The sequence below is a fragment of the Syngnathoides biaculeatus genome, chromosome 17 (genome assembly GCF_019802595.1).
Source record: "Syngnathoides biaculeatus isolate LvHL_M chromosome 17, ASM1980259v1, whole genome shotgun sequence".
Lineage (NCBI taxonomy): Eukaryota > Metazoa > Chordata > Actinopteri > Syngnathiformes > Syngnathidae > Syngnathoides > Syngnathoides biaculeatus.
The window spans coordinates 7,574,506-7,587,665 of NC_084656.1; the positions used below are offsets into that span (position 1 = coordinate 7,574,506).

Consider the following 13,160-nt stretch of genomic DNA (forward strand, 5'->3'; position numbering starts at 1 on the left):
TTCTTTCAATCATTTTTTTACCTTTTTGTATTTTCATCTTCTCCTGCATGGTTTCAGTCTGCTGCCTGCTCTGAAGGAGGGAAAAATGCACCACAAACACTACTGTCTTTAGTGTTTCTTTCACAGCACTTACATTGAATCTACTATGTTCATATGTGCAACTTTCTTGCTTCTTTATTTTCTTGTTTTCCCTGCAACAATGGTGAATGTTACCGTAAGTCTTTGGCCCTTTGCCTCATTGCTACATGTCTTCTATATGTATATAACTATGGTATGGTCACAAAACTGTTGAATTTTGATAAGAACATTGTTTTATTAGCAGCTTAATTGAAAAATCACATTATAATATTGTCATTCGGCATATTAAATTCATGAAGTGGCCTTGACAGTCTCCAGACCTAAATCCTATATAAAATTTGTGGAGGGAGCAGAAGCTTTGAGTTGCCATAGCACTGACTCGGCTTTTTAAGAATTTTGAAAATATCTGTATAAAGAAGTGATCTGAAATTGGCAAACCTGCCAAACAACCATAAGAAATGTTTGACCTGTGTACTGCTCAACAAGGGTTTCCCCACCAAGTACTAAATAATGTTTCGATAGTGTGTCAAATACTCGTTTCAGTCAATGAATTGCAAAATAATTTGAGTCCTTCATTTTGTGTGATTTTCTGAATTTTCCATTTGGTATTCTGGTTCTCTCTGTTAAAATATACCTATGATAAAAATTACAGACCCATTGTCTTTTTCAGTGGGTAGACTTACAAAATCAATGTTATTAATTTATTGTTCCACTGTACTCATAAGTACCCATATTCTGTTTATTTAAACTCACATTTTTTCATTTGATTTGTTTCCAAGTTTCATGTAACTAAAAACTAAATTCTATTTAGCTTCTGAAACAGACTCATTTAGTGCTTTACACAAGCCAAATTTTCTATGTGTGATGGGTTTCTATGTGATCTTTGTTCCAGATGTATTGGTATTACATCCAATGTTTGAAAGATATTTCTGACTGCTTAAAATCTAAACTGGAACTGACATAAAGGTAAAATTGCGGTTTAGGTTCTTTTAGGAGACTACCAGTATGTGAACAATTATGAGGGAATTATTAGTGTGTGGGATTACTAAATTACTAAATGAAAAAGGACATTTTCCTAGTTTATTAAAAAAAAAGTTTAATAAAAATAAAAATTAAAAAGTTTAATAACAATGACGTAGTTCGTCATTAAGAACCTGATCATGTGATCTCAGTTATGTTTTTTGCGCTATAGACAAGAGATCTGGACATAACTCCTCCCCAAAGAATTTGGTGCGGGAGTAATCTGCAGTTAGTTTCCCTCTATTTCTCTCAACGCTTTTCTTACACTCCTGTTGACTTTTCACAACAACGCCTATATCTTAATTTCAACAGTACTGCATCCGTATCAAATAACTGAGTTGTGGCTTTTCAGAGTCAGTCAAATCTCTTTTTTTGGGCCCATTTTTCCTAAAGAAAAGAACCTGCCTAATAATTACGCACACCTTTGTATAAGATTATCTCCTTAGGCCAAATCCACATTCTTTACACAAATACGCGGTGCCTGCTATGTTTAAATCCATTAAGCATTCAGGATTATCCGGATGGTAGCGAGGAAATATGCCTTATTATGATGATATGGTCATATTTAGACTAAACCAATCTGATTGATACGGGACGATAATTAGCATTCATACAAACACATTGGTCCACATTGCCATTGTGTACAGTATATTCAAATCCAAAAGATAGTTTCTTTTTAACCTTGTCATGTTTCTTTTAGCAAAGTACTGTACTGTAAATATCTAACCACCAATAACGTTATTTCAAGAAAACATGTCAGCAGTGTGAGATGTAATACCCGGATCAGACTACAGGACAAATTTGGTCTTTCACAATTTCTCTGTTGTCAGACTACTGCAGAAAAACGATCCATACTACCGCATCTTGTTTTATACAATCACAAAATTTTACAATCTTGTCAACTTGAAACCGACTGGATACACTCCTTACCATGGCGACACGAGCACTCACGGATCACCCCATGTGTTTATAAGAACAAAATAGCGAAAAACATGCTTGCAGTCACCGGTGTTAACGAGAGGATGCTTGTTTAAGGCTTGCTTGAGGTATGTTCACATTCTTTAAATACAATACCGCTTGCAAGCATGCAACAAAACTTTATGTAGCCTAGTGAGCTAGTGCTAGCACTATAGGTTGTATGCAACAATGCAGGCGTTCTATTGAACCATGCTCTAAAGCTTGGGTGTGTGTGTGAAGAAAACAAATTACAAATAAATCATTTAATTACAATAAGTTAGTACCCATTGTTTCTGTCAAATCGTGTCATTGGTTTGACCTAACCTGTTTGATACCTGATCTGAACAGTGATTTCCAACCTTCATAGAGCCAAGGCACATATTTTACAATTGGAAAAATCTTATGGCACACTCAAAAACAAAAACATCACAAAGTTGATACATTACTCTGAAGTAACACAAAACATCACCAAGTGTTTGTTGGGAAGGATTTTATCTTTTCCTTTCAGCCTTTTCTTTCCCCCTGTGACATGACAACTTAACGTAACTTATATGGACTTATTACTTTTCTTCAACACAGCACATTTTCCTTTGTGGTTTGGGTTTATCTTTTTACTACTGTATTTTGACAACTGTTGAAACACACTAATCCTCTGCAACTCATGCCATGGGGCAAAAGTCGTCTGGTAACGTACCAGAGATTCCATGTGAGCCAACTGTATTTCAATAGCCTATAACATAAAACATGTTATTTCTGCTAAACCTTTTACAATTTCTTTGATCAGGAGCCTTCATTTCATGAAAAAGAAGAGAAACGCTTTCCTAAAAGAAGGAATCAAATTCTATATAAATAATCATTTTTGTACATCCAGTCATTGTTTTCATCCTTACTTTATTTAGGTACTAGAGAAAGAACTTTGAGCATGAAAATGTCTACTTACCGATAAACTCTATAAAAAAAAGTTTTTTTTTTTAAAAGCCTCATTCTGAACAAGATATTGTATTCTTTATTATTCACTTGTAAAAGAGGTCTGATAATTAGTGACAATAGAAAAATATGGGTCCCAGAATGATAGTTTTTAAGGACCAATGAAGCACACTTAAGCAGCAAAACAAAACTCAGTCACTTGTTCCAATGTGTTTGAAAAATCGGTGCTTTGTTTTTTGTATAACTATGCATAAAATCTCAAATGTTGCTTTCTTAATATAATCCATTTTTTTTACATCAGTCTCAAATGTTTTCAGTCTACAACAGGGGTGGCTCATGGTGGTGTTTCCCTTGGGACCAGAATCTATTTGTGGTGTGGGCATCTGCTGGCTGGTCCATTTGGGGAAGTCAGAGTGGGTGAGGGTTAGGGGGAAATCTATTTTCCTGCATCGATGTTTACATCTCACCAAAAAATTGATTTTGAGTTTAATAGAATGCTGCAATTTTCTTTCGATGCTCATCATAAAATACATTTAACTACAATAAATTGAGTTTTAACACAATAAAAAAATCTAAAAAAATTTTAAAATCTCGTTTGAAATACCCAAATAAATGTAAAGTGTAATATCAAACTAAAATAACTTTAAAAAATAAAAATAGAAAAGCTTCCCTAGATAAGAAATAGGTAACAAAAAATCAAAAGAAGAAAGAAGTATTTTATTTTCTTGCAGTATTGTTTCACATAGATTCCGACTAAATATTACAAACCCTTTTAAATATTTGAAGCCCACAGAATCACGTCCATTAACAGATATTTTGAAGCAACCCGCCAAGTGTTCTTGTAAGATGTTGTGGAGTTTTTCATCCAGCCAAGAATTGAAAAGATAACTCTCAAAACGGCCCCATAAAAAAATTAAGATAAATTAAAATATTGTTTTCTCAATGAAATGGTCTTACCCTATTCATTGTTGAAATGTGTGGGAGAAGTTCTTGGTCCTTGTGGTGCTCTGTGGTGATATGCTGCCTATTCAAAGTAGTCTTTTCTGTTAACTTCTCTAAATTCAACAGAGGGAGATGGTCCGAATGTCTCTTTTCGTGAAGGTTGCCGACCGAATTGTTGTCTCGAAAAAATAGAATAATGCCTAGCTGTTTCAGTACTTTTGGATGGGACTGTAGAAGCATTCTGAAAACTGTTACCAACATTCCTGACACCTGTCTGCTGTGTGCATTGATTTGTAGTTTCTATTCAGTTATGAGTCACAATATGTGATTCAATGTGGCCTTTTTTTTTCCAGACTGGATCAACAGCTTTTCATTCAGTTTTTATATAATTTGCTTATTTTCATTGTTTGGTGTTACTGCTGTTGTGTAATTGAGTTTAGAATATTCACCCACTTTCCTGCTGCTCTCCTCCTTCTATATTCTGTGTATGTATGTATACAGTTAAGAGCCTTCTAACATCTTCCTTCACTCTTCACTATTTTTCTCCTTTTCTTCCTTTTACAAGCTGCTGTAGCCACCACAGCCAGCACCGTTTCTGCTGCCGCTGCAACTGCTGGGCCTCTGGGGGCCCCTGGGGTTCTTCCTCACAGGGCCCCTGGCTCCCCCAGCCCTGGTCCTGCTTCTCATAGCATCCCCTCAGTCAATGAAGGTACTGACTGAACTGATGGGTACAGCTTACAGGAACTCTTATAGCCCTGTTCTTTGTTCACCCACTTATCATTGGAGGTTTTTTGCTTCCTTTCCTATGTTATCCCTTCTTCTGTACCTTATATGAAGTTTGTATTCCCTTTGCCGTTTTTATATTTGAAACTAGCATGTCCTGTTTTAATTGGTGTAATATGAACCTTTCTATCCTTAAAGCCATTAGTTATTGACATCCCCTGATTCCATTCCCATCCATCATTGCTGTTCAGCTTTTTGCCTTTCGTGTCTGAATCTAAACTATACAACACCTACTTTTCTCAAGTGTCCATCTGGGTAGTTTTTTTCAGTCTTCCTCATTGTTTGGGTCTGACAAACTGTATGTATGCCCATTTGTCTTTTATAGGTGTGTTCAATTCACTTTCAGTTCACTCTGTTGTGCATTGATCAAATTACAGTACTTATAATGAAGTTAAAATCTCTTTATGCTATAGTTTTAAAATTCTTACAATTCCAGAACTTGTAAATGACCAAAACTGCCTTGACGTTATTCAGTTGAGAGTGGATTGACCATTGTCTCTATTGAAAGTTGTTTTGTATATGGATGTCAATGCACAATGGGTGTACTGTTGTTCAGTGATGTTTCTCTCTTTCTGTGTTTTGCATCTTGGACCTTTTCTGTTTCTTTTCGCTCATTTTGCATGGATGTTTCTTTGCACCATACAGTGTCAGCAGAAGTAATTCACAACCGTAATTTCTTGTGTGTAATCCATATCCACCCTCTAACCCCACCCCCCCCAAAAAAGGGAAAAAATTGAGAAAGTATGGTTCAGGTGAATTTAAATATGCCATGGCCACTCAGTTTGAGAAAGGTGTAAACTTTCATTGTAATATGCCAGCCTCACCTAGATACGATGAAATTGATCTACACTTTCATTCCAATATCATAGGGGTATATGACTGCATATGTACAGTTGTGCTCACAACTATACATATCCTTGCAGAATTTGAATTTTTTTTTTAAATAACATTGATGACTGAACAACAGCCTTCATTAATTTCTATATTTTCTTTGATAATGCTTTTCTGAAATACTTGACAGTTTAAATTGAATCCCATTAAAGTAAAACTGTAATTACTGTAATTGTGGACTCACTTAGCAATTAAAGATGTGGAGCGTACTGTTCCCTTAATAAAGACTGTTTTGATGTAGACAAAATCCTGATCAGCCCAAAGCCTGCATTGTATTGTAGTTTTAAAATATTGCCATTTCAGTTTGATTTCAGAATTTCAATAGTAATATGCTATAGAACTCTGGACTCTGAGCCCCTTCCTGTTTGTGGTAGTAATGGATAGGCTGACAGATGAGGTTGGACTGGAATCCCCTTGGAACATGATGTTCGCAGATGATATTGTGAAAGCAGGGAGCATGCGCTGGAACAATTAGAAAGATGGAGGCACGCACTGGAAAGGGGAGGAATGAAGATTAGCCGAAGTAAAACAGAATATATGTGCGTGAAAGAGAGGAGCGGAGTGGGCAGAGTGAAGCTCCAGGGAGAAGAGATAGCAACGGTGAACAAATTTAAATACTTGGGGTCAACAATACAGAGCAATGGTGAGTGTGGTAAGGAAGTGAAGAAATGGGTCCAAGCGGGCTGGAAAAGCTGGTGGAAGATGTGTTATGTGACAGAAGAGTATCCACTTGTATGAAGGGCAAAGTTTATTAAACAGTGGTAAGGCTGACCATGATTTACGAATTAGAGGCGGTGCGACAGAAGAAACAACAGGAAGCAGAATTTGAGGTAGCAGAAATGAAAATGTTGAGGTTCCCACTCGGAGTGAGCAGGTTGGATAGGATTAGAAATGAGCTGATTAGAGGGACAGCCAAAGTTGGATGTTTTGGAGACAAGGTTCGAGAGAGCGGACTTTTGGACATGGTTTGGACATGTTCAGAGGTGAGTGAGTGAGTATGTTGATAGATGGGTGCTGAGGATGGAGGTGCCAGGCAAAAGAGCGAAAGGAAGATCAAAGAAAAGGTTGAAGAATGTTGTGAGGGAGGACATGACCACAGTGAGTGTTAGAGAGGAAGATGCACGAGATAGGCTTAGATTGAAAAAGATGACACACTGTAGTGCCCCCGAACGGGACAAGCCGAAAGGAAACGAAGAAGTGTATAGGCAATCCAGGATCTGGCCCTAGTCCCCTGTTTCGGTAGATCTTCAGACTTTTACAAATATTTTGGTGTCATTCAGATATCAAACATTTCCACACAATGTATATTTCTCAACCATTCACCAGAGGTTTTTGATTCTGAACAATTGATGAATGCTACTCACATTGCAAGCTGTGTGTTTCATTTCAGCATGGTGACAAAGGGGAATCCCCACATTTTATACAGCTACCAAAAACACTGCTGCAAATGCAATGTAGTTTTGCAGATGAAATTTACATTACATTTCCTCTTGACTATCACCATATTAGGCCCCTATCTACAGTATATTATAACTGGTACAACCACACATGAATAGATCATAGAAATAGTTCTTAGGAACACAAGCCATTTACCTAATTTTAACTGTTAAATTAAATTGAGCGACATTCAATAGCTTTAAAGTGGATGATTTTTGTTTATATTAGCATTGGTGTGTGATATAAATATATGCATTGTTTAAAGAAATTAAATGTAAACCGCTCTGTAGAGAAGTTCAATTGTCATTTAAAACTTGAATATTCTCCATCTTTCACAGTAGGTACGGTGTTCTTTTACTTAAAATGTAGGCTTTGTGTGTGTTTAAATAGGGGAGGTAAGTTTGTCTGTTCCTGACAGATTTGAGCTTAATTCCTTTCCTTTTTTTTCCTCAATCATTCAAAATTCACATCAAGCGTGCCCATTTTGCATGCAGCTTTTAAAATGTACAGAAAACATATATTGGAACACTATGTTTGGAAGAATAAGGTGCTTTGTTCATGTTCAGTTCATGTTCAGTGTCCCTTTTCATACTTGTGAAGTGTTATGGCTTTGTAAATGTACAGTTTATGGATAAATAGACTGTGACGGTATTTAACCCTATTGATTGTTAATTTGAGGGGTTTAGATTTGAGCCAGATTTGCTCAAAATGTCCACTTGAATGGTGTATTCAAGTGAAAGATACTGCACTGTTACTTATCAAATTTGTTTCTGTCTATTGTTTTCATCTTGAAACACTATCTAGGCTTCCACTGAAGTATTAATAATTGTTCAAATCCCTCCTAGTCAACCTGTGTGTGTGTCGGCAAAGATAAGCGAGCAGCATTGTGCTGTAAAAATAAATAAATAAATAAATCATCACACTAAAGGGAAATATTCAGAACAAGACTAATATGTCACATTTGTGTGGGGATGTTTACAAAATGTTGACAAAATTGCATTTTAATTGATAATGTAATTATATTTCATGTTTCCAATACTCCATTGGTCTAACATCTGTCTTTGTCTGATACTATAGCAATGTAAAAAGCTGACAATGCATGAATAGCAAGTCTTTTTGTGAGCAAACATTTATTTGATGTAATGTTTATTTTTCCCATGCCTGCCAGTAAGAATTCCATGAAATTACCTTGTTTTTATATGCAGGTTGGAGCCAGCTGGCAGCAATGCACTGCGTAATGCTCCCTGACCTTTTGGGTCTGGATAAGTTTAGACCTCCACTACTAGAGATGCTGGCTAGAAGATGGCAGGACCGCTGTCTGGAGGTAAAACAGTTTCAAATTACTATAACTTTTAGAATATGCATATAATAATAAATCTTTGCAGAAAACTGAAATATGTGAGTGCATCAATCGTCACACTACGTGAACTGTGCTTTTGCATAGGTGCGCGAAGCAGCACAAGCTTTACTGTTGGCTGAGTTGAGAAGGATTGGCCAATCAGGGCGTAAGGACACCATTGATTTGTGGGCACCTTACCTGCCTCAATATGTAGACACAGTCAGCTCCCGTAAGTACTCAGACATTACATGACATAAATGTTAAGTCATCATCATCATAATCATTATAGTAATAATAGATTTGGTTTATGGGGTGCTCTAGAGTGCTCAAAATCGCTTTAGATAGCATTAAAAAAGTAAGTAAAAGTGGTTTTGAACAAGTGGGTTCGAGTTGTGATTTAAAGGAATCTGGGTATGTGCAGTTGTGGATCTGTTGAGTAAGTTTCAGAGGGATGGGGACCAATAAAGAACTTTCTTTCCCTCCTTGTTCCGTCCCTTGTCCCGTGAAGTTGGAAAAGAGGGTTTGTTTATCATCGTCAGAGCAACGACACTGGGCAAGAAGATAGGAACATGCATATTTGCATCTTTATTACTAATAATAAATTACAATTAAATGGGCATTATTTCATTCTATGAACAATGTAAATTTTCAAATTTTCTTCACACTGTTTTCAGTTTTTCTTTTGTGATTATTTTTTATGGTGCCTTCTGAGACCTGATTGATCAAGTTTATTCAGCATCAGTAACATCAAAAATCATATAACATTGGCTTTAAGTTGTTCTGTCACGATCCTATCCACCTGTTTCTTTGGTTTCTTCCCGATGCGTTCACCACTCTTTCCGTCTATAGTTAGACCTTACGACGCGAAGAAAGGGTTATCGTCACCTTTTACTAGAAACAGCCCTCTAAAATACCATGCCTCTGTGTACTGTATCTGTTTTCAGGAGTTGCCTTGTATTTGCTGGGGAGGGGTTTCTCAGGGGAACAGTTGCCATGGAAATGGGTACCAGTCAGTGTTGTGTTACCACAGCAGTACCGCAGGCGGGGGAGGTCGGGAAGTGATGGACTGGTGACCCCAGGGGAAGAGGGAGGACAGATGGGGGAGGGACATCAGAGGGCTAGATTGAGTGAGGTTATAGGGTTATTGAATTTGATTTATACACAGCACAACTCGACTGAAATAGACAAAAAAATGGGTTCTTCTAGTCCTAGAAATGCTGGGTTATGAGAATGTCAAATAAGGCTACTTACCAGTACAAATTATCTTGTGCAGGTAGCCCTCAGCTACTTAAACTTCTAAATCCCGATATAAATGTGTTCAAACCTTTTTGATCCTGTAAGATAGTGTCTTGTTCTACACTGTGGGTTTGCTTCTGATTTTTCCTGGCCTTCACAACAAAGTTTGAGGTCAATGTTACCATCTATGTGTCAGTATAAATACTGTAGTTTGTTGAGGCTCATTCTAAATAATTCCCTTTATAGAGGTGTGATGGTACTCCTTAATGTATGATGAGTGTAACCTAAGTGGAGTTTTAGGTATTGACACTGTTGAAACATTGAATTGTCCATTTTGTAGTACACAAGTCTTCCCTATAGTATCCTCCACACAACCCTAACAAACTCCTGGCTTTCTCCCTTCTTCACTTGTCGTGTCCCTCTTTCAGCGCCTCCTCCACCTTAGCATTTCATGGCTGATGTTTGAAGCAAAAAACATGGAACAAGGAAACGTTGAAAAGATTATTCCCATTTTTCACTGCTGCTACCAACCAAGCCTCGAAGTTTACCGATTCTTGTTTGACCGGCGCAGCTCAGAAACAGTCACGGGCAACATAGCAAAACATATAACATTCACGGTTGGGCAAGCTTATGAAAAAAATTGTCACGTAGAGATGTCATAGTATTCAATATATTGCAAGGTTAAAACTGCCTTATCGTCGCACCCTTGTCTCATCATAAAATAATGCGCTATTTTGATTTAAATGTAGTTTCTTGCCATCTGTAAAAAGCCAAATTGCTACGCCAATGTGATCGGTGAGATCGGTATCTGCCAATCATGAGCATTTGATGCTGATCGACTGATCATCTTTATCATAATCTGCCCATTGATCAGCTCCGCAGGACATTTACACTGTATCGCCATTGTGCCCTGTATATTTGAATACAAAGCGAGTTTATTAGCATTCTCTATCTTTTGATATAGAACTGTAAATATATGACGGCCAATAGTTATTAAAAAAAAACATGTGCCTGGATGGGACAGAGAAGAGGGCTGAGAGACACAAAATTTGCTAATCTTACTACAAGAAAAATTTGCTCTTTCACGATTGCACAGACTAGTGCAATAAAACCTTGTATTCTGACTCCACTTTATCCCATTTGATTACATTTAGTGGGCTTTTATCTGGTAAACTCAAATGCGACCGGATAGTCGTTACTGTGTCGTACAAGTGGGTCGCGTTGACTGAAAAGAAAATGGGGGAAAAATGTTTGTGGTCACCGGTGCTCAGGACAGCAGAGGACATTCGTTTAAGCTTTGCTTAAGGCATGTTCACGTACATGTAATACGATATGGCTCGTAAGCAGGCAACAAAACGTTAAGTAGCCTGGCAAGCTAGCGCTAGCACTCGTAGTTGTATGTAAAATTGCTGCTGTTCTGTTGAACACATGATCTGACCAGAGCAGCGAATTCCACCATTTATGAAGCCAAGGCAGATACTATATAATTGAATAATCAGACGGTACACTGTCCAAGTAGATACATTAATTGCTGTATGTACTAATTGGCCTCTAATAGAACACCATTAATTCATTCTGTCTGTCATTTTGCCTCACTGGCATAAATAGACGAGCAAAGTTAATTCCTCCATCTTGCGATCGGATCAGTGATTGGGTGTTTTTTCAAACTTGCTGATCGGTGATTGGTGATGGGCCCAAAAAAATCTGATGGTGTAGTGCAGTTGCAACATGCTACGGTGTACTACAATTGTTTGAGCCTGCTTCACAATCGACTGGGTGCAATAGAAGAGCCTTGTTGTTCACGGCGGCCAGCCTCTGTCCCAGAAAATGCGGACCCGCAGGCAGGGATCAGTTGCCGTAGGCCTCTGCTTTGCTAAGACAGCATTATGGCTCATGGTGGCTGCCACCGGGAAGATCTGTGAGGCAGATCACCATGTGTTGATGCCCCAACCCCTTCTTTCGTCGCCAAATGTAACCATATTGTATCAATGTCTCTCTTTGCTTGTCAGAAAGTCAATTATATATATATATATATATGTGTGTGTGTGTGTATACACAGGCAGACGTTTGCACACACTGTGCAACAGTACACGTTTCATCTTTTTGTCTCAATCTGAAGTCAAATCAGACTATATGTCTCTTGTTTCAGATCAGTCAGGATCACCAAAATTATATTTTGTTAAATGCAACAATAATGAGAGAAATTTCTTAGAGAATTTTACATTTTCTTTGAGGTAACCACAGATCAAACACTTGGCTTACTTGTTTGAAATCATGGGAAAATCAAAAGAATAGGCCAGGAAATCATAGAGAATCGTGAAGCTCCACACATTGGGCTCACTCTTGGGTGCAATTTCCAGATGCTTGACAGTGCTTCCTTCATTTGTTCAAAAAAATTATATGCAAGTATTAACATCATGGGATTGTCCAGCCATCACTCCGCTCAGGATGGAGACTGGCTCTGTGTCCTAGAGATGATCTAGTTTTGGTCCAAAATGTGTGCATCAACCCCAGAACAAAGGCTAAAGACCTTGTGAAAATGCTGGCTGAAGTTGGTAAGAAAGTGTCATGATCATAGTGAAGCGTGTCCTCCACCGAGAATGAATCCCTTAGTCCCAAAGAGAGATTTGAAAAAAAAAAAAAAAAGCCAGATTCAGGTTGCAAAAAACACCAAGACAAAGATCTTACCTGGAGACATGACTTGAAGTCTGATGAAACTTGCATGGAGGTTTTAAGGCAACATCTGAAAACATCAGGAAGCTAAAATAAATGGGTCTTCCAAATGGACGTTAACCCTAAGCATGCTGCCAAAATGGTTAAACAGTGACTTCAGGAGAACAAAGTCAATGTTTTTGAGTGACCATAACAAAGGTCTGATCTGAATCCCATCGAAAATTTGTGGGCAAATTTGAAAAGGCGTTTACGAGCAAGGCAGCCGACAAACTTGACTCAGGTACACCAGTTCTATCAAAAGGAATATGCCAGGATTCCAGCAGAGTACTGTCAGAAGCTCGTGGAAGGATACCCAAAACATTTGACTCAGTCATGCAGTTCAAAGGGGTACTAGTACTCGATACTAAGGAAATGTGTGTTTGATCGCATATAAAATAATTCTCTTAAGAAATTCTGTTTCATTATTGTGGCATTTAACAAAATGAAATAATTTTGGTTATGTTGACTGACTTGAAGCAAAAGAGGTTTCGTCTCATTTGTCTTCAGTGATACAAAAAAATTGTTTTCTCACAGTCTATGTAAATAACAGAGGTGCTGCAAAGGGCAATGTGTAGGTCACGTGATGCAATGCAGGTGTTGATGGCTGTGCGAACATTGGAGTATTAAGTGGCCTTAAGAGGGGACTGGATTACTGTGCACCCAAATGTCTTCAGTATACAACAAAAACAAATGCATTTACGTTGATTTTCCAATACTTTTGGAAGGTGACTGTATATGATCTGAAGAAGTATTTTTCATAAAAACTTAGAAACTACTAGACTCGAGTTGCAAGAGAGAGGTTGTCACCAACATTATTCACACCTACACCCTCATGCCC

General features: G+C 37.8%; 1 protein-coding gene across 3 annotated transcripts in view; it reads left to right on the plus strand.

Moving 5' to 3' along the window:
- The window catches only part of LOC133515256 (WD repeat-containing protein 7), a 159,759-nt gene that overhangs the window by 41,977 nt on the left and 104,622 nt on the right, over nucleotides 1-13,160 (plus strand). For all 3 annotated transcript variants that reach the window (XM_061847621.1, XM_061847620.1, XM_061847622.1), the window contains exons 20-21: nucleotides 8,241-8,359; nucleotides 8,480-8,603. In XM_061847621.1, the coding sequence (XP_061703605.1) occupies nucleotides 8,241-8,359; nucleotides 8,480-8,603 (243 nt within the window). The remainder of the gene's footprint in view (nucleotides 1-8,240; nucleotides 8,360-8,479; nucleotides 8,604-13,160) is intronic.